This window comes from Delphinus delphis, chromosome 1 (genome assembly GCF_949987515.2).
Source record: "Delphinus delphis chromosome 1, mDelDel1.2, whole genome shotgun sequence".
Taxonomy (NCBI): domain Eukaryota; kingdom Metazoa; phylum Chordata; class Mammalia; order Artiodactyla; family Delphinidae; genus Delphinus; species Delphinus delphis.
In genome coordinates this window covers 140647756-140672086 of record NC_082683.1, presented here as the reverse complement: position 1 = coordinate 140672086, position 24331 = coordinate 140647756, and the positions used below count along the sequence as shown (strand labels likewise).

The 24331-nt window shown below is 37.4% G+C and overlaps 1 protein-coding gene and 1 pseudogene across 1 annotated transcript in view; both read right to left on the bottom strand.

Annotated features, from left to right (window-relative positions):
* The window catches only part of HMCN1 (hemicentin 1), a 519438-nt gene that overhangs the window by 126634 nt on the left and 368473 nt on the right, over window positions 1–24331 (bottom strand). The window contains exons 58-69 of the mRNA XM_060035358.1: window positions 23533–23694; window positions 22691–22804; window positions 22375–22577; window positions 22000–22081; window positions 21759–21890; window positions 20899–21048; window positions 15992–16151; window positions 13768–13892; window positions 13351–13534; window positions 12685–12782; window positions 11516–11794; window positions 5582–5778 (exon numbers count right to left, since the gene is read on the bottom strand). Coding sequence (XP_059891341.1) covers window positions 5582–5778; window positions 11516–11794; window positions 12685–12782; window positions 13351–13534; window positions 13768–13892; window positions 15992–16151; window positions 20899–21048; window positions 21759–21890; window positions 22000–22081; window positions 22375–22577; window positions 22691–22804; window positions 23533–23694 — 1886 coding nt within the window. The remainder of the gene's footprint in view (window positions 1–5581; window positions 5779–11515; window positions 11795–12684; window positions 12783–13350; window positions 13535–13767; window positions 13893–15991; window positions 16152–20898; window positions 21049–21758; window positions 21891–21999; window positions 22082–22374; window positions 22578–22690; window positions 22805–23532; window positions 23695–24331) is intronic.
* Window positions 3613–4230, bottom strand: LOC132424041 (BAG family molecular chaperone regulator 1 pseudogene; annotated as a pseudogene).

Sequence of the window (24331 nt, the reverse complement as noted above, 5' to 3'; positions counted from 1 at the left end):
CACTGGGAATTTTAAACTTCTTACATTCAAAACTGACTTTATAGTTTATGGAAAAACGTTTTGGTAGGCTGCAAAAGGTCCACTGAAAAAATTTAAGGCTAGTATGTTTGGAAAATTAAATATGACTTTAGAAGAATGACTGTCTCATCGTCCTTCAATTAAGAATTGGAAGTGATGCACTACTGTCTAGAGAATAATTTCTAAATTTCTCATCATATCTTTCTAACCTCTAAAAGTCAACTCTTACTCCACCAATTCAGTTTATTCCCAAATCATATTGCCCTCTCCACTTGTCGTGACTTAGCCAAACTTGCACTATCATTCATGACTGTTTTGAGATCTTGCCTTCTCCAAGAAACATTTCCTGACAACTTATACCCTTCTGAATCTTGACAGTTACTATTAGTAGCTACATTTCCTAAAGAGTGTTCTGTTAATAGGGTGTTTAAAAAATTATAGTTAGGTTTCTTTGGAGTAAGAGTTTGCAGAGTTGTTGACATGCATTATGGCTCACAAAGGAGAGGAAGGTACAGTATATAGAGTTTTTCAGATCTACTTAATCACAGAATTTTTCTCCCTTTGGAATAAATTACAGAATGAGGGTTTGATGGAAAATGTGTTAGCAAACTCTTGTCTTTACCACATAGTTTGGAATTTGCAAAGCATCCTTTAGGTAGTAGGCATAACTACATGCTATAGATACATACACAAAAAGACATAGGTAACTAAGATATAATTTAGTAATAACTGCTTTAACAGAGAGATGTACCAAATGTGAAAACACAGAGGACCAGAGGAACCAAGAGCAGTCTTGAGACTTGATAATATTTAATTTTTCAATTCTATAATGTTTTTCTTATTGTTTTCCTAATTTGGTCCTATGTAGTTTTATTTTTCTTAGAAAATTGGAAATTCCTTGAAGGCTGAGAAACGTCTTATGTATTAGATTTGTATTCTCCACAAAAGCTAGAATGTGTGGGTCACCATTTAACACTCTATGGAACCTTTGTCTTGTTTTGTTATAACATAACTTTTCATTCTTACATTTAAGACCTAGTGTAATGTGGCCTTAATTTCCCTCTAAAGCTTTATTTACCATGATTCCTTTATACTTATGGTTCTAGTGCACACACTTCCCTGTCTCCATGCTATTCCCTATGTTACAAAATTCTTTTGCTTCCTTTTTGGTCTGTTGAAATTATAACATTCAAGGGTTTTGATTCAGTATGTGGTTTGACAGTTGGACCTCAGTTTTCTCTGGGTTATTGAAGTGCTTGACAGAGGGAAGAGGGGAATGGAAGGTGTGTTCTCCTTGATGTTAGAAACAAGAACTGGGCTGAGTTCCACTGGCTATGCTTTTTTTTTTTTTTCATTCTCCAAATATTTATTGAGCACCTAATATAAACCAGACAAGGTGCTTGAAATATACTGTTAACAAGATGAAGAAGCTCCTTAACCCAAGGAACTCAGTCTAGCCTAAAGGCAAATATTTCAAAAAATCCCACAAATAAATCATCATAGATCATGACAAATGCTGTTTATTGTAAAAAGTCATGACAAGTTGTGACAGGATATCACCCGAGGGCTTGATGTTCTCAGACAGTAGTAGGTGAGGTTTCTCCATGGAAGAGACATTTACGTTCTGAAGCATGAACAGGAGTTGCCTAGGACAGGGGTAGGGGTAGGGGTAGGGGAAGGACGGCGTGGAACCCTTCCAAGCAGAGGAACAGCGTGTGCGAAGACCCCAGGGCGGGAGAGGGCACAGAGCACCTGAGGGCCTGAACTAGACCAGAGTGGCTGACAGCAGAGAGCAAACAGGAGAGTGGCCCGAGGTGAGGAGGGAGCAGGGTAAGGACCTTGGCCTTTATCCCAAGAGAAAGGGGGGCTATTGAGGTTTTTAAGCAGGGAACTGACATGATAAGATGTGTACTTCATGATCACTCAGCCACTCTGTGGAGAATGAACTGGAGAGGGCCAGAGGGGAAGTGCAGAGGCCAACATGGGAGATAAATAGAAGGAAAAGAGAAAATGAGAGGGTGTGAGCAACCCCATGTCAGTCGGGAGGCAAACCGGTAGAGATTAAGAACATGGGCTCGGAATCAAGCTGCCCAGTTTGTGTCCTGACTTTGTTACTTACTCTACGATCTGGAGCAAATTACCTAAGCTCATCTCTAAAACAGGGATAGTATCTGCCTATGTCCTAGATGGTGTGAGGATTAAATGACAAATACACCTCAAGAACTCAGAACGGTATCGGGCACACAGGAACGTGCTGTGGCCCAAGGCCACACAGCTACTACTAGAAACAGAGAAATACTGGACTGCTCTGATTAAAGCTGGGGGTGGGTGGGCCGGGCCCCGAGCCTCGTCCACTTGTCCACCCCTAACCACCACCTTGTCCTAGTCCCACCCACGCAGCCCTAAATGCCTGGGACTTCACAGACTCCCTCTCTGCCAAAGAAGGTTGGCCTCAGAGTGGCCTGTTGGGAGCCTGTCTCCTGGGCACTGTGTGAAAAAATGGGGTGACAGCAGCTGACCCGTTTAAGAGTTCTGGCACGCAGGGCCACGCTCAACTTTATAATATAACTAGACTAGAACCTCAGAAGGCTTTTGCTTCCCTTACTTCATCTACCAAAAGGAAAAAAGAGTCTAAACACTCTTCTGCTTGCTGATGTATCTATAAACTGTTTTATTTTTTAAATAACGATGAAGGGGAAAAAGGCCACAAAACAGAGAAAAATAGCCTTGAAGGAACTCGAAGGAAATGTAGATCTCAGAAGGGTACGGTTGACAGAAATGCCTTTGAAGGAACTCCTGAGAAGTTTATGGTGGCCCTCACTACCTGCCTGCTTTATTCATTCTGTCTCCCCTCTCTGCCCCTCCTAAGCCATGGTTCTGATTCGGTTTCGAGCAGAGACTTAGTCAACTCTGGGTTCTAACCTCCTAGAGATTTGCTTGGGGACAAGGAAGTCCATGTATCAAACATAGGTCCCACTGCAGGAATGGCCCCCTGAGACCTCACGGCCTGTGGCTGGTCAGGGTCACTGGGGGGTGAAGTCAGGGCCTGTGAACCCACAACCCAGCCAGCTGTTCCAGAATTAGGTCACAATGAGAGATACTTGGAGTCCCTGTGTGCCAAACACCTGTCCTGAGCCATTCCCAACATTCCTGACCAGACGCAGCCTCCTGATGATTCTGGTTTACACAGATGGGACTATGGGATCATAACGGCAAAACGGCCTCACGTATCTGAAGACCAGGATAGCTGATAAAGCCGGAACTACCCCAGGACAAATGAGAGCTCTCACCAGCCCAAAGGTCAAAAAAGCTGGGAAGACTTGGGCAGGGGAGGCCCTCTCCAGACAAGGTGGGCTGCTGGACAGCACAGATACACACAGACAAAACGAGAAACTGACAGGAGCGCTAAAGATTGTACAGACAATACTTGTTCATTGGCGGTGTGTGTGGGGGGAATAAGGGGAGGAAAACTGGCAATCGGCCAGTTGTCCCCAGCTGCCCCGGGGAAAGCACGGAAGGAACTTCTGTTCCAGAGAGACCAGAGCTGGTGGAGCTGTTCTTCAGGGCAGCACAGCCTTCTCCGTCTCACCTCAGTCAGCCGGGGCCAAGTCTGTGGCCTGCAGTCGCTCCGTCTCCTGGGACGCTTTGCCCCACTGTGTCACACTCGGCTGGGAACGCCTGAATCCTTTTCACCAAACCCTTCCTTTTCATTCTACTGTCTTTGCAATTTTCTGGCAGCATTAGTGTGTCAATCTCTTCCAAGATCTTCATAAACTGCTCGATTGTGGCTTTTACTCTCCTATCGAGTTTGCAGAGAGCTTCAGCTTGCAAATCCTTGGCTAGAAAACCCTGCTGGATTCCGGAAAGCTCTTTATTCCACTCTTCCAGTTGGTCAGCTATCTTCTCCACAGACTTCTCCAAATCTTTCAACTTCTTTAGTTCAACTTCTTCCTCTGGACTGTTCTTTTCCCCAAGTAACATGACCCGGCAACCATTTCGTATTCCAGGTGCTGACACCGGCGTCTCCATTTCCTTCAGAGATTTTCCCTTAAATATGGGTTTCTGAAAAGGCAGCAGGACCCCTGTGGCCTCTGCAAAAACCTGGGCCAGGTCTTGGACCATTGGTTCACTACCGCCCTCTTGCGGGATAACTTGAAGATCGTGCTTCTCATTAATGCGGGTGAGGGTCCCGCTGGGCTCGGTAGCTGCCATTTCCTCGCTCGGGGCCGAGCGAGGCCATGCTTTCTTCCACACCTGCGGCCTGCGAGCGCAGGCGGCGGCGGCCCTGGTGGATCTGGCATGCCCTCTGGTCGCACTCCGGATGGCTGATCGCTGGGAGGGAGGCAGACCGCCCTCGGCTTGGGGCACCGACTGGGGCGGCTCCCGGCCCTGGCCAAGGGGTGCGCTTCCGGGGGCCCCGCCGCTCCCGGGTGGCGGTGGGGGGCGGGGCGCCTCGCAGTCTCCACGCTCTGCCGCGCTCCGCCGGACCCGTGCTTTGGCTACGCTTTTGAACCACACCCAGGATTGAGACCAGCTCCATCACCGAGCAGTGGTTAAGTATTTGGCAGGTGAATACTTAATCTTTCTGTGTCTGTTTCTGGATTTGTGGAAAGGGGATAAAGACACTGCCTCACAGAGTTGTCATGATGGTCACGGGTGTGATAGCGCCCATAGCTGAACATAAGACTGACACGATTCACAACCCTTAGCTCTCTTTTCCAGCTCCCTTTCTTTTGTTTCCTCAGTGAAAATGTACATGAAATATGATTAAATAATGTATTATTCTACTTTTAAAGAAATGATGATTATAATAACAATAAAATCAGCAACAACAGCAATCATTCTAACTCCGTTTTAGCATCACTTCATGCTCGTGGCACCAGTCTAAGCACATCAAGTTAGACTGTCTCTAAAACCCCAAGTATATATGTTCAGTATTATTACTGTTTTTATCCCCAGTTTACAGATGAGGGCGTTAAGGAACACATGGATATTTGTAATATAAGGTTTGCCTTTGTTTGTAGAACAGTATATTGTTACAGTAAGACATCCCAGACATACTTATCTTTAATATATTTACATTTCAGATTAATTTCCTTAAACACAAACTAAAAGAACAATTTTATTGAATTGATCATTTTTTGAAAAATTGTGTCTCTTCAGATTTTCATGTCTGAGATTTCTTTCTAGAGATCAAAAGTGCTCTCTGAAGCCTCACATATACGTATGTTGGATTGCTTTTTGCCATTTCTGTAAAGGGCTACATGGCACAAATTGAGGGCTTCGGGAAATCTGTTATCACTTATAGAACTGTGAAAACTTGCAAAAATTAATGTGAAGGTAACTTGCTTTCTTCTGTGTTTAATATGATAATTTCACTTCTTCCTTCTAGGCATGTTACTTTGTGTCTACCCAATCATGCATGTCATAGAACCAACCTCCCCTTGCTAACGTCACAGAGATCTGTGATATACTGACTCCAAGACAACTTCTCCAACATTTCTCACAGATTAGCAAGTAAGAAGTTTAACCTGGAAAATAATTGTATGAACTCTGAACTTACCTGAGCATTAGATATTCGAAGAACCTCTCCTCCTCCAAGAGTTTGCATCTGATCCACCTGTGGAAGGGGCCGTCCGTCTTTCATCCAGGTAATTTTAGGAGCTGGGATTCCAGAAGCAATGCAGGTAAGTTCAAGTGGATTATTAACAATTACTGACATCTCTACAGGTTCTTCAGATCCACTGATATGAGGTGGTTCTATTTAAAAGGAATGAAAAACAACAACAAAATAAACTTGCTGTTTGATAAAATACTGCAGATCAGAAAAACTTTAAAATTCAACACAAATATGTTCGTACAATGCAAATTGATTTGAACAAGGATACCAAAATAATTCCTAGATGTTGTTATCATTTGTCACTGGAACTATTTTATTTTTTTGCAATTTATTGAGGGACAATTTATTAAATGCCAGCACTATGTAAGTCTTTGTGCATTATCTTTTCACTGGCACTATTTTTTTTTAATAGATTTATTTACTTATTTATTTTTGGCTGTGTTGGGTCATCGTTGCTGCACGCTGGTTTTCTCTAGTTGTGGTGAGCGGAGGCTACTCTTCGTTGCGGTGCGCGGTCTTATCATTGCAGTGGCTTCTCTTGTTGCGGAGCACGGGCTCTAGGTGCAAGGGCTTCAGTAGTTGTGGCCCGTGGGCTCTGTAGTTGTGGCTTGTGGGCTCAGTAGTTGTGGTACATGGGCTTAGTTGCTCCATGGCATGTGGGATCTTCCCAGACCAGGGCTCGAACCCGGGTTCCCTGCACTGGCAGGCAGATTCTTAACCACTGTGCCACCAGGGAAGTCCCTACTGGCACTATTTTAAAAGAGATGGATCATGCCTGTAATAGATCATGAAGTAAATGGCAAGCTATTTAAGGTAATTATAGCTCAGCAATTGGGATTCAGATAATTAGAGCAGTCTTACTTAACTGTAAAGATTTGAAAACTATAAAAACTAAACTAATCTTGTACTATTTTTAAAAGAGAGTTACTTAAATATAGTAGTGTATTTTTGCACCTTTTAAATATCTATTGGTTCTACAAAAGCAATGGGCAAATGCTATGGAATTTTGCAATCATTTTTTCCGTGCAGAACTTTAAGAGGAAACAATGACTAAGCAGAAGAAAAAAGAGTTACATTTGGAGACCATTTCTGCATAAATCACATTTGTTATGTCTGGGCAGAAATAACTTCCTTTTTTGTTATTTATACTTCTAAATTACCTTTCTCAAGAGGATGTTACGGAATCTAAACACTTGGAGCAAACAGTAAAGTTTCTTAGTCCAACTATTCCTAAGTTTAGGAATCACTTTAAAACAGATTTCCCTTACATAGATCATTCAAATTTTCTGTTAACGTTTCCAGCTTACTATTTCACAAGGCAGCAAAAATACCTGTTGGACAGCTCCAAGGATTAGCTGTGTGTGTGTGTGTGTGTGTGTGTGTTGTGTGTGTGTGTGTGTGTGTGTGTGTGTGCGCGCGCGCGCGCATGTGTGTGTTTAAAAGTCAGGCACATAGTTTAGGGCAGAGGTTCACAGCAGAGGATCTGGAATCAAATAGCCTGAATTTGGATCTTAGCTCCAACAATTATTAGGTTAGTGGATTTGGGCAAATCCCTAAAATAAGTATAGTACTATTATTTAACTAGTAGAATTGTGAGGATTCAATGAAATAATCTATAAACTACATTTCTTTTGTGTTTCTGAATCTGTTTTATTTTATAATTAAAGGTTTTAAGAAAGTTATAACTACTACTAAGTCTACTACATCTGTTGGTGTTATTATTAAAAACTGCCTCCTAAAAATTTGTATCTTTGGTCCTCGTTTTCCTTACTGGAAAAAGATAATATATTTAATACATTATAATTAAGAAGTCAGAGTTTCTTAACTATGGTCCCACATGACTACTCTTTTTCACTTTCATGCATCTTATTACGTTTTGCTGTCAAAATACATTTTCTTAAGTGCATTTTAGATCAATCCAAGATTTCTTGGTTAAAAGATGTCAGTGTCTCCATGTTGCTCATTGAATTAAATACAAACTCCTCATCATGGCTTCCAAGCCTTCCACAACATAGCCTCAATCTCTCTTTATAACACTATTTACTTTTAAAACACTTTATGTAACCTAGACTTCAAACTAGACTACTTTTCTCCCTCAACAAGTTCAGTCCCTTCTTGCTCTGTGACTTTACTAATGCTATTCCTTCTACTGGAATATCTCCAATAGTCCCACCATCCCCTAACTGAGCATGTTCAAGTACTCTCAAGGTCACTTTAGTATCATTATGTTCATTTGTAAAAACCATAAGTCCTTTCTTGATTCTCTCAACAAACTATAAAATTTCTATCCCTTTTAATTTCCATAGCACACTGGATGGAAAAGCACTTATCTGATTCTCCATTTGACTACAGTCAATTCTTTATTCCTCTCGCTTATTGGTTATTTACTATGTGTCTGTCACTGTGGATACAAAGATTATTTAAGCACGCCCTTAATCTCAAAAGCTTATAGTACTAGATTTAAAGTAACAACATGTACCCAACTGGTTCAAATACCAGTCATCAGATCTTACATGTGTTAAGTGATTGTGAACCATTTTACTCTGTATCTTGTCCATATGTCTTGTACTTTGAGCAGAATAGGAGTTGTCCATACTTTGATGACTCCAAAACTTATATTTCTAGCCTAGATATCTCTCCTGGGCTCTAGATCCATATATATAATTATCACATAAGCATCTTCAGTGGGTTGTTTGAAAACAACTTCAAACTCATCATGTATTCAGACTGAACCTGTTACCTTTTCCCTCAAAACCTGGTCTTTTTCCAGCATTCCCTGCATTTACGTGATGAAACCCACCAACTGTTCAGTCACATAACCCAGAAGCTGGGAGTCATCTTCGATATCTTCTTCCTTGTCATCACTCTCATATGGCCAAATCCACCATCAAGTCTTAATACTTCTACCTGCAACTAGTTCTAGAATACATCTTTTCCTCTCACTTGCATCACTAATCTGAGCTATAATACCGTTTACTTGGACTAATATCTCCTCCTTCCTGGCTGTAGCTGCCTACCCAATATCATTTACTTGTTTCTTTCTTATTAACAGACCTCAATTTTGTTAGGGCTGTCAATGTGCTAAAAACTACATTTCCTAGCCTCTTTAGTAGATGGTAGATGGAGTGGCACGTGAAGATTCTGACCAATGAGATATAAGTAGAGGTAGTTTTGTGGAGATTCTAAGAAAATACTGAAAGGGGCAGTTCTTTGCCTTTCCCATTTTTTCTGCTCTATTGTTGCCTATAGTGATGCTGGGGGTGAGCAGCCAGTGCATGATCACGGTCTGACTATGATATAAAGGCCAAAGGCCAGGAGAACTGTTAAGATCTGAACTGCAGAACCAATGCAACTACTGCCCACCTCCAGACACCTCATTCAGTGAGAAAAACAAAAGTTCTTTAAGTCACCATGTTTAGACTCTCTGTTAATCACAGCCAGACACAATTCCTAATAACACACTGTCTCTCAGAACCCACTCCAAGCTGCTCTCCACTTTGCAATCACAGAGTGGTCATTCCAAACTGCAACTCTACTCATGGCATTCCACTTGTTAGAACTTTTAATGGTTTCCCATTGTTCTAGGACAAAACACAAAATCCTTAATGTGGTCAACAGTCCCTTCATAGCCTGAACCCTGTCAACTCCCGTACCCACTAGCTTTGTTTTGCATGATCTTCTCCCTGGTTTTTAGTATTTTACCCATAGTGGACTTTCAGAACCACTAATACACCATGACACCTCCCAGCAGGTGGATAGAATTAAGTTGAGATTAGTGCTTCACCAAATTAGGACACTTAAATTCACATTTCTATTGTAATATAGATCAGAGTGAAGTTTTTCAGGTTTTAATGGAATTAGGTTTCAACAGATGCTGAAATGCTAAAACTGCTCATCCTTCTGTTAAACCAGTTTTCAAATCTGTTTTAAGAGAATATCCTTGTAAACCCTGCAGGTGGGAAGGTTGTTCTTTGTATATGACTCTAACAACATTGGTGTTATTTTTCTCTTTTTGTGTTCTACATCCAGAAATGTACTGGGCCGTGATTCTGCTCCTGGGTTCTAGAATTCCTGCAGAAGTCTTCCTTCTTTTTTTCTCCACTGCCACATGCTACACCAGGCCCCTGTATTTTTAGGCCTGTGTGAGTATAACAGACTCTTCGATTCATTCTTCACTCTGTCATTAGAGGGAATTTTTTGGAAGTGAAATCTGACTGTAACATATTCCTGCTTAAGCTTCTTCTACTGCCTTCGTGATGAGGCCCAAATTCTCTAACTGAGGCTCTTCACAGTATGGCTTCTGTCCAGTTATATTTCCAGTCTTGTCTTCTACTCTTGCTGTTACACTCAGCTTCAGTAAGCACAGATAGACAACTCAAGGTTTATCATTTCTAGGTAAAAGATGTAGGCATCTCCTCCCTCATCTCTATAGTCTTACTTTTTAAGGCTTAGATGTATCCTTGAAGAGACCTTCTTTGAACCTTCCCACAGAATTTAATTTTCGCCATATCATCCTTATCACACTCATAAGTAATTACTTTTTCAATATCTATGTTCCCCGCCAATGCAGGAACTTGAGGGCTGAGGCCACATCCTTCCTATTCAGTGATGCAGTCAAGTACTTGTCATACCATATGTCACATAGTAGGTGTCCAGTAATTATTTGTTACATGTTGACTAGAAACATGCCTGGCACATAATGTATAGTCAATAATTAACAATAGGTGAATAATTAATGTACAAGATGTCATCTCTTGATATTCCTCATATTCTGTGAATTGGTATATGGGAATTTGTTATTCCATCCTTCCTTACAAACACATGCTTTCTCCTGCCTTTTGTCTCTAAATATTCTGGTGTACTGCCTTCACTACTACCTTTCATTCTATGGAATACTCATCTACACCACAGTATTTCTGTTTGTTTATTTAGATATTGTTCTGTCTCCTGCTACAGTTAAAACTCACTTCAATCCACCTGATAAGTACCTAGTTCCATTCAGTTCAAGCCAACAGATAAATATTATGTGTCAAAGGCCATGCTAAGCCCTGGGAATACAGCAATAAGTAAAAAGGGTACTGATCATCACAGAGTTTAACTAAGGATGAAACAGACTTTTAAGGTTACACAAATAATTAAAATTGTAATAGGTGCTACAGGAAAGATTATAGGATGTCCTGAAAACACTTGGCTAGACTCTTGCCAAAATTCTTATTTTTCCTTGTGGGGTGCATTTTGTTAGAAAAAAATGTAAAGAGCCTGAGGTTTTACCTCAATCATCGTGGAAAAAAAAACTCCAAAAAATTATTGATTATTGAAATAATTCATTTCATTCATTTTCATTTCTCTTCCGAAGTCAAACTGTTTTACTTCAAGGAAAAGATATGTTTTCCCTTTATACTATTTATTTGCCTGTAGAACACTGGAATACCTATTTAAAATACTTATTTTAATGCACAGAAGAGTAAATAGAACTAGACTATTTGAAATGACCATTACAACTATAATCTACAGACTGGATCGTTTAAAGATTGTTTGGAATAACATAATAGTATAAATATCATGCTTTTCCATTAAATTACTAGCATCAGAAGTGATTTCAGTTCTTCGAAAAAGTTAAAAAGCTACTTATCAATTGGTTGTATGGCATTGTCAATGAATAATGTTTTACAAGTGGGAGTGTTCATCCTTTTACACAGATAAGAAACACAATAACTTAACATGCTTCAGATACTAAAAGTAAACCTAGGTGAATTACAGAACAGAAATATGAAGCATAATGAAGTTTTTACAAATTTTGTCCTATAGCCAATGATTCTAAGAATTATACTTACTTATTGTCTTTATTATCACTTATTTCCCAATTATTTTACTTACCTAGGACCTTCAGGATAAAGTGTTTACTGATTTCTCCTGCTTCATTTGAGGCAATGCAGGTGTACCTTCCTGAATCTTCAGTTTCTGCTTTGATGAGCTGAAGGACCATTTCTTGAGAGGTTGTTGACAGATGGGCATCAAGCCCCAGAGGCTGGCCATCTCTAAGCCAGGACATCCTGGGAGTTGGGGTTCCATCGGTGAAACATGGCATGGAGGTGGAACTACCCTTGACAATTGTGATTTCCTCTGTTCCCATCCCATTGTCCAGTTTTGGTGGTACTGTATAGAAAACAAAACAAAATTATGTATCTATTATAATTTGAGAGCAATTTAGATTAAAAAATTTTAATGGTTCAATTAGTTCTATAGTGTTTCTATGATCTGTAAAAATATAGAATTTAAAATACCATCTAATTAGTCTATGACTTTACTATAAAAGCATGTGTTATGTAGGCTAGTTTTTAACCTTCCAAAATATTAGCAGTAAGACCTCAATACTGTTTCCTTGTAGAACATACAAACTAAATGTGTTTTAAAATTTGGCCATTTTTCAACATCTTAGGTTTTTCATTTTAAATTGTTATAATTTATATTATTACAGAAGTATACTTCCAGCTACTTTATGTGGAATAAATAAAATAAGTTCCAGAGTAAATTGTATATAATCCAACATAAATCATTCGTAGGCTATAGTAAATAGTTACTCAACTGTTCTGAGAAATTCTTGGGGATCGTGAACTCTGGTCTAGCAAATCTTAACAATTCAGAAATTGAATGTTTTGAGTTCTGTCTCTACCTAACATGCACACAGAGATATTTAGTATATATGCACACATCCATTCATACTTTAAATACTCTCAGTGAGACACTAACATTATTAGAAAACAGTCTTAACTTTCTCTTTGTATGAAAAGACTGGTCTTGTGTCTGGATTGAAATACTATTTTAAAAAATTTAGATTTCACTGAATGTAAAATTCCAGGTTAGAAAAGTATTTTGACAGACAGTATGCTCCAATATATATGGACCCCTGGGGAGAGCAGGCATTCTAGAAGCCCTAGTTAAGATCCTCTTTTACCACTCCTTCCTGATACGTCAATAGTTAAATTAAGGCTGTTGTTTAACATTGGACACATAGTATAGTACTAGGATTGTTTCTGGTGACATACCAAAGACTTGAAGACTGTAATGTTTATTATCCACCCCAGCTCTGTTGGAGGCCACACAAGTATACACAGCATCATCAGACACCTGAGCTCTCACAATCCTGAAAAACAGTTTGACCCAACGCTTCGTAATTTGATCCCATTCAACATATACAAATAAAACATTTGTGATAATACAAAGATTAAGGAAGGGAATTTATTTTGGGAAATTTTAGTTATAAAGCTTATAACCATCCATCACAAAATATAGATGCCTCCAATGCCATTTATTCGACAGAGCCACTGAAAATATAACACAATATGAGAGGTGAATAGTTTTCAAATACATATTAATAGAGCATGATGAAAATCATGAAAATCACGATTGTAGTAAGCATCTTCCTACCATTTTGCCATATAGTTTTAGCTATAATAGTTCTTCAAAAAATATATGATACATGTATGTCTATGAAAGACCTATTTTATACAAACTTACTAAAACATGAGCATTTAAATAAGAATAATAAACCATGCCAAACATATTTGCTATCCCCCCTCTTCTAAAAAATTACTGAAAGGGAAACAAAAGTAAAAGCTTAGGGAAAGACATTTTAAAAACATTATTTAGATGAAGTTAAAGTTACAATCACAGTAACTTTGTCTAGCAAATCATGCACAATAAAAGCTGACCTGACAACTTGTCCTCCAGACAGCAACCGGACATGGGAGGAGAGAGGTAGAGGAAGTCCATTCTTTAGCCAGTTTATCTGTGGTGGAGGCATCCCTGTGGCTCTGCATTCAATATTTATTGAAGTATCCACCAAAGCCATTAGTTTCTCTGCTGCTTCTTTATTACCCCTAATTGCAGGTGGAACTACATCATATAGAAAATGAGAGAGAAGGGGGTGGGGTGGAATGGGGTGTGTATTACCAGTTCCAATCATTTCAACTACATTTACCTATATTTCTGCCTTGTATCCCAAAAGGAAACAACAAGGACATCACATTTTAGAAATAAATGCTTCAGACACCTACTGCTGGACCTTCATTTCTTCTGATCGATTCCTAAGGCAGCATAGTCAAAAGAGGGTGAAATTTCGTATTTACCATAGACGTTCAAGTTAAAAATTCGGTCTTCTTCTCCAGCAGGATTAGTAGCAACACACGTGTATTTTCCCATGTCAGATGGGAGGGCTTCGTAAATGTTTAATGTGCTGCCATCTGCAGTCACCCTATAGAAAAGATTATATCAGAGGCACTGAGATGATATATATGGAGCTATTCTGGAAAACTCATTCCAGATTATTATATTCTTTAAAAAAAATCACCCTAAAATGCATCTTCATCTTGGATATAATGGTTTAAATCTTTTCCACTAAGTACATGGAAGCCTGTTAAAGTCAGAGCTAGTGAAACTGGTAGAGATTTCAAGCAACCAGCTAAACTGCTACAGTAATGGATCTCATATATCCACTGCCTCCTTATGAGAAAAAAGGAAGTGAACAAAATCAGGTTAGGAACTTTTCTATCCGAATCATGGGCAAAGACATGTTTTTCTCAGAGAGAGAATGTTTTGTCCTTAGTTATCAATATAAGGCTGGAATTAAATGAAAATTATAAAAACTGTGGTATAAAAATTGAAGAATGTTACAGTGATAAATTAAAGTGAAAAATCTGGCTATAAACAACTTACTAATACTCTTAATGAGAAGGAGCAGGATAGAATAATTTATTTAAACACTGACAACAACTTAGTATTTATGTATGGGTATAGTTTGCAAAAATTTTTCTAATTGCTAAAGCTTTTCCTTTTATTTACATAATACTGTATACTAACTATACAACTAGGTTATCAATGATATCTAAATTAAGATTATTGCATTATTGATTCTCTTCACACACCATTAATTATCAAATAAAACTTCCTGTGTTTTACAAAGAGATTAAATTGCTATCTACAGTCATTCTTACAATAGTGATTTTATTAGAGTCTCCCAGTGTCCAAAGTAAATACTCCATTTCTACTATATCATGTTATTAAATATAATTATTGAGAATTACAATCTTATTATCTGGGTCTATTTTATTTTTTCTTTTTCAAGCTATGAATTTTAAAATTCCATGAGTTTAACCATATGAATAAACAAAAAGCAAGTTGCCATGACCAAAGGAAAGTAGTAAGCTGACTTTGGAAAAATACTGTATTTGACTGACAAATTGGCCCATTTACAAACCTACACATATTGTGTAGCTGGGAACAAATAATAAAGTGGATATAAGAATAAGTATATGTGGGATCTTAATGTGAGAGGAGAAGTAATAGATCCCAAATTCCTCGGTACAAATATTATCTTATAGATCTTGAGGTCCCACCAACTATCTAGTACTTGGTTTAGAATAGGGTTGATATCAGCTGATTTAATAAATAACTAAATATTTAACTATTCAGAAATGTCCACACCAGAGAATTGAAACTCAAAATGTACCTCTAAGCTAAAACATTGTTTGGCAATTTACCTAATCTTGTAGAGGGGACAAATGTCTAAGTTTTAACATAAAACGATTTCAAAGAAAATAACATTTATTTTTCTTTAAATTATGTATATTCAATTCATTGATTAGAAAATATACTGCAAACCCTTAAATTTAAAATACTGGTTCAAAATGATAAAGTTTGCAATACATTTAATTAATGCCTTCTGAGGTATATATAATTCTTTGAGTAATTATAATTATTCTGGTATGTGTATATTATAGGGCTTTGTGATGAAATAATATAGTAGAGTGTAGAATTCTGCAGTGTCCTTCAAAAGGCATTTGTTGTTGAAAGTAGCAGGAATGCCTTACCACATTATCATTCCATCTCTATGTGGTTTGTGGCGTGAAGTGTCAGCTGAAAACGGGATTTGCACAAATCACTATAGGAGATGAACCAGGTTATGATGATAGTATCTTTTCTCAAAATGAGCCAAGCACTATGGCATGTCTGGTGGTTTGGTGATTTCAGGACACAAAATTATATCTAAGAGATGACTGATGAATCTTTTGTAGGATGAAATTGGTTTGATGTTAGCAAGAAAGAATTATTTTATGATGTGGACTTTGGTATAAGTGTTCTGAAATTAGAGGAATAAAATCTACAACAGTTAACTAACACTTGCAGGAATGAACATGTGAGGAGATTTTATAACACAGAGTTGATAAATAAGGAACACATACACACACAGACAAATACTTTTGAGTGATTCTCCAAGGAGAATATCTGTGTCCAGCCCTCTAAAACTGTAGAACACATTACAATTAATGATGCAGAAATTCTTTTCACACATACCGAATTCTTTCTGTTTCACTGTTAGTTATGGGCTTTCCATCTCTAAGCCACTGAATAAGAGGGGTAGGAATGCCATTTGCATTGCAGACCAGCTCAACATTTTCCCCAAGAAGGACACTGACTTCACTTGGAATCTCAGCACCAGCAACATTTGGAGGAACTTTGGAGAAAAAATTGACTTTCATTAACAAGGCACAAGAATATAAATTCTAATGAATGCAACAGAATCATAGAACAATATGCCATTTTTATTTCACATTCTTTCTAGACTGTGGTTCAAGATCAAACTCTTGTTATTGCCATAAATTATTTTTAAATGAGGAATAGGTAGAGGAATCACTTCAATATTCCTGTTATATTGTAAGTTGGTATAATTATTTGCTCATGGTGGTTGGTGACATATCTACCTCATGGGCACCCCTCCTGGCCAAACAGAATCGCTCTTAGATTAAATCCTCAATAGATAGCTCAGAATTAATACAGTTCAGGGGAATCTGTTTTATAAAATTTTGGCATAAACATCTGAGAAAAGTATCTAAGTTGGTTAATTCTTTCTCTATTTAAATATTATTTATTCTGAACGATAGGTTTATTATTGGTTTCAAGATTTAATCATTTCTATTCCCTTTTTCTAGCCATCTTTGTTTTTCACCTTAATGATTCATTTAAGAAATAGTGTGTACTTAAAAGCTTTTGACAGAAAAGGAAACCATAAACAAGATGAAAAGACAACCCTCAGAAGAAGTGAAAATATTTGCGAACAAAGCAACTGACAAAGGATTAATCTCCAAAATACACAAACAGCTCAGGGAGCTCAGTATCAAAAAAAAAAAAAAATCCAATCAAATAATGGGCGGAAGACCTAAATAGACATCTCTCCAAAGAAGACTTACAGATGGCTAACAAACACATGAAAAGATGCTCAACATCACTAATTATTAGAGAAATGCAAATCAAAACTACAGTGACATATCACCTCACACCAGTCAGAATGGCCATCATTAAAAAATCTACAACTTTGTTATACAGCAGAAAGTAGCACACCATTGTTAAGCAATTATACTCCAATAAAGTTTTTTTTTAAAAATCTACAAACAACAAATGCTGAAAAGGGCATGGAGAAAAGGGAACCCTCTTGCACTGTTGGTGGAAATGTAAATTGGTGCAGCCACTATGGAGAACAGTATGGAGGTTCCTTAAAAAACTAAAAATAGAACTACCATATGACCCAGCAATCCCACTACTGGGCATATACCCAGAGAAAACCATAATTCAAAAAGACACATGCACCCCAATGTTCATTGCAGCACTATTTACAATAGCCAGGTCATGGAAGCAACTAAATGTCCATCAACAGAGGAATGGATAAAGAAGATGTGGCACATATATACAATGGAATATTACTCAGCCATGAAAAGGAATGAAATTGGGTCATTTATAGAGATGTGGATGGACCTAGAGACTATTATACAGAGTGAAGTAAGTCAGAAAGAGAAAAACAAATATTGTATATAACGCATATATGTGGAATCCAGAAAAATGGTATAGATTATCTTACTTGCAAAGCAGAAATAGAGACACAGACATAGAGAATGTATGGACACCAAGGGGGGCAAGAGGGGGCTGGGATGAATTGGGAGATTGGGATTGACATATGTACGCTACTGATACTATGTATAAAATAGATAACTAATGAGAACCTACTGTATAGCTCAGGGAACTCTACTCAGTGCTCTGTGGTGACCTAAATGGGAAGGAAATCCAAAAAAGAGGGGATATATGTATACATATAGCTGATTTACTTTGCCGTACAGTAAAAAAATAACAACAGTATTGTAAAGCAACTATACTCCAATAAAAAATTAATTAAAAAAAAAGAAATAACGTGTACATACAACTCAACAACAAAAAAACAAACAACCCAATTGAAAAATGGGCAGAAGACCTAAACAGACATTTCTCCAAAGAAGACATACAGATGGCCAACAGGCATATGAACAGATATTCAACATCACTAATTATTAGAGAAATGCAAATCAAAACTACGATGAGGTATCACCTCACACCAGTCAGAATGGCCATCATCAAAAAGTCTACAAATAACAAATGCTAGAGAGGGTGTGTAGAAAAGAGAACCCTCCTACACTGTTGATGGAAATGTAAATTGGTGAAGCCACTATGGAGAACAGTAAGGAGGTTCCTCAGAAAACTAAAAATACAATTACCATATGATCCAGAAATCCCACTACTGGTCATATACCTAGACAAAGCTATAATTCAGAAAAGTACATGCAGGACTTCCCTGGTGGCGCAGTGGTTAAGAATCTGCCTGCCAATGCAGGGGACATGGGTTCGATTCCTGGTCCGGGAAGATCCCACATGCCACAGAGCAACTAAGCCCATGTACCACAACTACTGAGCCTGCGCTCTGGAGCCCGCAAGCCATGACTGTTGAGCCTGTGTGCCACAACGACTGAGCCTGCGTGCTACAACTACTGAAGCCCATGTGCCTAGAGCCCATGCTCTGCAACAAGAGAAGCCACTGCAATGAGAAGCCTGAGCACCACAACGAAGAGTAGCCCATGCTCGTCACAAGTTGAGAAAGCCCGCGTGCAGCCACGAAGACCAAATGCAACCAAAAATTAAAAAAATATATATATATATTAAAAAAAAAAGATACATGCACCCCTATGTTCACAGCAGCACAATTCACAATAGCCAAGACATGGAAACAACCTAAAGAAGATGTGGTACATATATACAATGGAATACTACTCAGCCATAAAAAAGAATGAAATATGCCATTTGCAGCAACATGGATGCAACCAGAGATTATCACACTAAGTGAAGTAAGTCAGAAAGACAAATACCATATGATATCACTTATATGTGGAAGCTAAAATATGACACAAATGAACCTATCTATGAAACAGAATCACAGACACAGAGAACAGACTGGTGGTCGCCAAGGAGGAGGGAGGGTTGGGGGAGGGATGGAGTGGCATGCTGGGGTTAGCAGATGTAAGCTTTTATATATATTATAGAATGGATAAACAATAAGGTCCTACTGTATAGCACAGAGAACTATATTCAATATCCTATGATAAAGCATAATGGAAAAGAATATTAAAAAAAAATGAATGTATATAGATGTATACCTGAATCACTTTGCTGTAGAGCAGAAATTAACACAACATTGTAAATCAACTATACTTCACAAAAAGAAATATTGATTAAAAAAAAGAAATAATGTGTAATAAAAATATTGACAGTAGTATAAGACAGAAATACATTTTAATTCTTTCTAAATAATTATAGTGGTGTGCTGGAGGCAGCTCATACCAGCTTGCAAGAGCCAGGTTTGCACATCTTTCCTGCTCCATGTTTGGTGCCATCATATCCGTACCTTGAAATGGGCCACTGTGGGAATACTTACACCACAGAAACCGACAAACAATTGGTTACAAATCAAGACCTTTTTGTCTGCAGAGTCAACTGTTAAACGTTTACCAACACATTGCTATATAATATCTCCAAATCTCATTTTAGTCGTCCAGAAGATGATAATATATCAAATTTGTACAATTTAGAAGTTGAATCAATAAGAATGTAAATGAGACATCCTATAACAAGTATATAATATAGAAAAAGTGCAGACTAGGCCCTATGTCTATATACAATTTCTAGTCCTAAGACATATATAAAAAGTCTGGCAAAATGTTTGGTCATACCACATACCCCATGATTGGCATCTATTATTATTAGGGCATTAAACATAATTAAACATGCAATTTCTGACACTGAATCTCTGAATAGCAGTTTTTCCCTTTTTACTTCTGAAATCTTAAAGCATCACTAATAGGAGAAACGACTATTACTCATAAACATCTTAATTTTTCTTTAATTTCAGTTTTTAGGTGATGGGTTTTCACTAATCTTATTGTGATCACTTTGCAATATATACATATATCAAATCATTATGTTGCACACCTTAAACTTATACAGTGTTATATGTCAATTATATCTCAATAAAACTGGAAAAAAATTTCAATTTTCTGGAGTTAGCTTTAACAGAGCATGCAACAGGTAGATAATACATATTCACAACTGCGTTTATAACTTATGAGAAATTCTTTTCAGTAACTATAATAAAATTGGAAAAAGCAAGCATTTCAACTTAGTTTCAAGTTAGAGTTCCATTTCAATTTAAACATTAGACCAAAAGTAATACCCCAAAGGTTTGCTGAAAATCAAAAGGATGCAAGTTCTCCCTGCAGTGCTCAATTCTATGCTGGAACATAGTAAGTGTTAATTAAATATTTCTTGGATGAATCAATGCTCCTTATTCTCAAACCAAAATAGTATAAGATTCATGATTATTTAAGCTCACCTAATCCTTGGCCAGTAATTAGAACATATTTAATATCTTCATGAGATAAAACTTATCTATATCAATAGGAAGAGACCTATAGGCTTAGCATCAAAATAAGTTATTCCAGTTTTAAATAAACAAGTAATTCAATAGAATATATACTATAGGAAGGTAAACATTTCAGGAAACATGAAAAAAAAGAGATTTTGAAATTTCTATTCTTTTCTCCACATTTGTGTCCATTTTCATGAAAATACTATCTACTGGCAAATGTAGGACAGAAAATTGACAGTATTTTTTGTTTATCTAATGATATTTTGTAAGTCAAATCATTATGCTGTGCACCCTAAAATTATACAGTTCTTTATATCACTTATATCTCAATAAATTGGAAAAGAAATAAAATATCCAAAACATGCAAAAAAGAGATATTTTGAATCAATTATAAATGATCTATTTAGATGTACACTTATTTTGTACTACAGAGAGAATGTAATAAAGAAACTGAAGACAGATCAGAGTGTACCACACATACCTTGAATTGAAAGAATGTAATTTTTCTGTGCTTTGCCCTCCATATTTGATGCAATGCATGTATAGTTTCCACTGTCTGAATGCTGAGACCGGGCAATTTGGAGTTTGCTACCTCCCGACAAAATATGAACTTCAAGTGAGTCAGAATTTTCTAGAGGTAGAAACAAAGCCAAACAAAACATAAAAAAGCTTTTATTTTAACATCTCTACAAGCCACTGTAAAAATGTCTTTATGTGACAAATGTATTTTTTTAAGTTTTCCCCTTGTCCTTTGATCCTTTCATTACTATTTATTCTACTTCCTTATAAAAGAAGAAATTAATAAAATTTTCTCTCCAGTAAAATGGAAAGGAGAAAAATCTCCGTAAGGTGAAGAATCCTTTGTAGGGCTTCCCTGGTGGCGCAGTGGTTAAGAATCCGCCTGCCAATGCAGGGGACACGGGTTTAAGCCCTGGTCCGGGAAGATCCCACAGGCCGCGGAGCAACTAAACCCGTGAGCCACAACTACTGAGCCTGCTCTCTAGAGCCCGTGAGCTACACCTACTGAAGCCCACGCACCTAGAGCCTGTGCTCCGCAACAAGAGAATCCAGCACACTGAGAAACCCGCACACCGCAAGAAAGAGTAGCCCCTGCTAGCCGCAACTAGAGAAAGCCCGCACGCAGCAACAAAGACCCAACGCAGCCAAAAATAAAAATAAATTAAAAAAAAAAAGAATCCTTTCGTAAGTTTATATTACAGTACATTAGGCTTTATGAACTAAACACAGCTATGTGCGTAATACTGAAAATGTGCTAGTTTATTAACCTAGTGAATCAAGAGCAAAAGAAAACAATCATAAAAAACTGCACAGCTACATTACCTATGGGTTTGTGGTTCTTTAACCATGCTATCATGGGAGGTGGGATTCCAGTGGCATCACATGTTAAAGTCACAGGATTGCTGATTGTCTCCACAATGACTTCTTTTTCAGGCCCTTCAATACTGGGTGGCACTGTAAAAAGACAGAAGAAAATCATGTGTCCTCATTAAGTTAATTCAGGATACTTTCTGGCATTTGCATATCTGGGGGAAAAAGACTTATATTAGAGGCAGATGCTCACCATATACATTGAGGTGGAAATTTTTATCATCCCGTCCTGCTACATTTATAGCTCTACATACATACTGGCCTGTGTCAGATACCTAAAAGAAAAAGATACTATTGTATGTGCTCCATTAAGTTATAGATGACCAATCACACCGTTCGAGTGTAGATTAAATCATCAGTCATCTTTATGCTTAAATGCCCCAGTCCTAATTGCCTTCTACAATCCTGCTTTTTTTTTAAATGAAAAATGAGGATAATGGCATTGATGATGTTATTTTTTACATGAAAATAATTTTTCACTGTAGTAAGGGGAATATGCAACTTCCAATTCTCCCTTCCATAATCCCGCCAAGGAGTCATGACACACAAACAAGAATAAAAGATGCACCTCAGCTTTCGTGATGTGCAGCATTTGTCCATCGGCCAAAATCTCCCGCTGAGTAGACTCTGTTAGCATCCGCCCATTCTTATACCAGGTGATGACTGGAGGTGGGACAGCATTCGATTCACACTCCAATGACACTGAGGTGCCCTCTCTTACATTAACTACAGAAAGAGATTCGCTGCCATGATCTTTAATGCTTGGGGGCACTGAAGGAAGAAAATAAGAACAGAGGATTTTTTTTTTCATAGAATGCTCAGATAGAAAATATCTAATACCAGTTTAAAAATGAAAAAATCTTATGAAAAAAGTAGAAGCAAACCGTAAACAGTCAGGGCAACTTTTTTCTTGCTTTCACCAGCTTGATTGATGGCTATACAAGTGTATTCACCACCATCAGATACCTTGGCCCGGATAATTTGTAAAGTTCGACCACCTGTGGGCAAATAGTTTGGTACAGAGGTTGTTGTAATAACAACCTTATCAATAAGATAAATAGCAAAATATATTCTTTCCCTTAGAGGAAAATCTAAGCATAGATAGAAGCATATAGAAGCATTTCATATATAAAATGAAAGAATTTAATCAGTTTCCTTTGATCCTTTCAGTACTATTTATTCTACTTCCTTATAAAAGAAGAAATTAATAAAATTTTCTCTCCAGTAACCAAACATGGATAATAGAACTGTTTCCTATAGATTCTAGTGAGCAAACCATAATTGTACTAGAGTCAGTATATGTCAACAAGTATTTCTGGGTTTAAATCTCCCACAGTGCAGAAGTGGCTGTCCGTCTGTTAGTCTATCTACTGATATTAATCTATCTTCAAGGAGCTTTAGGATCGACTGAAAACAACCAGTGATTTTATCCAATGAAAGCACTATTTGCTAGTCTATCACCCCCAAGTAGTTGCTAAGCAGTTCTGTTCCTAAATTTCGTAATTTCTTGAAGTAGACCTTGTTACTGTACATTCCCACTGAAATCATAAAGTCTTTACAGTCTTATCCTAATGGCCCCAAGTGGCTGAAGAGAGGCATTTAATGTGAACAAATAAATGCAGCAAGACAAAAGTTTGGAAAGAGACTAAGTTGAAATGCCATTTGTATTAAATAAAGAAAAATGAGAAAGTGTTGCCCACTTCATAAAGAGTTCTAAGTTCCTTACCGGGCACAATGAGAGCATTTGTGTTTAGCTTGATAGGCTGTTCATTCTTGAGCCAGCTGAGATCAGGAGGTGGAAAACCGGAGACCTCACAGGTCAAAGAGATGAAATTGTTCACCACAACAGTGAGATTTTCAGGGTTAGGACCAATGACACTTGGAGGAACTATAATAGTAAATATATTAAAAGTGAAATATATTGGTATTAATAGTAAACATATTAAATGTGAAAAGTGATATTATCAGTAATACATATTCCAATTTATTAATATAATCCCAACTACTGTACTCTGCTAAAGCACTGAGTTAATGATACTGTTAATTATTTACCTTTCTTCTTAGAATTCCCTAATGCCTTCATCAAACTCATGTCCATCAGTTTTGTTTTTCCCAATTGAAACAGAATACTAGAATTTTCAGACAGAATTATTCTGCATTTTATTTGTAAAATGTAGTTGCCAGTTCCTGAGATGGTTTTGTCAATGTACACAGACCTAATACTGCTTTTTATTAAATACATGTGAATATTCTTGTTTTTAATATTATATCCTTAAAGTTTTTATTTCCTTGCTTATAGAAATAATAGACTAGACCTGTTATTTTAGGGTATCTATCAATAAATTATACAGGTTATTTCAACAATGTAAATCACTGACTTTCAAGATAAACAGAAGATTTAAGAAATAAGCAATACAATGGCTTATTGTTCAAAACCAAAAAAGAATTCCAAAAGCAGAAGCAGTACAGAGAAAAAGTAGAGTAAAAAAGCATAAGATTAATAATGCAATGCCAATTATGCATGT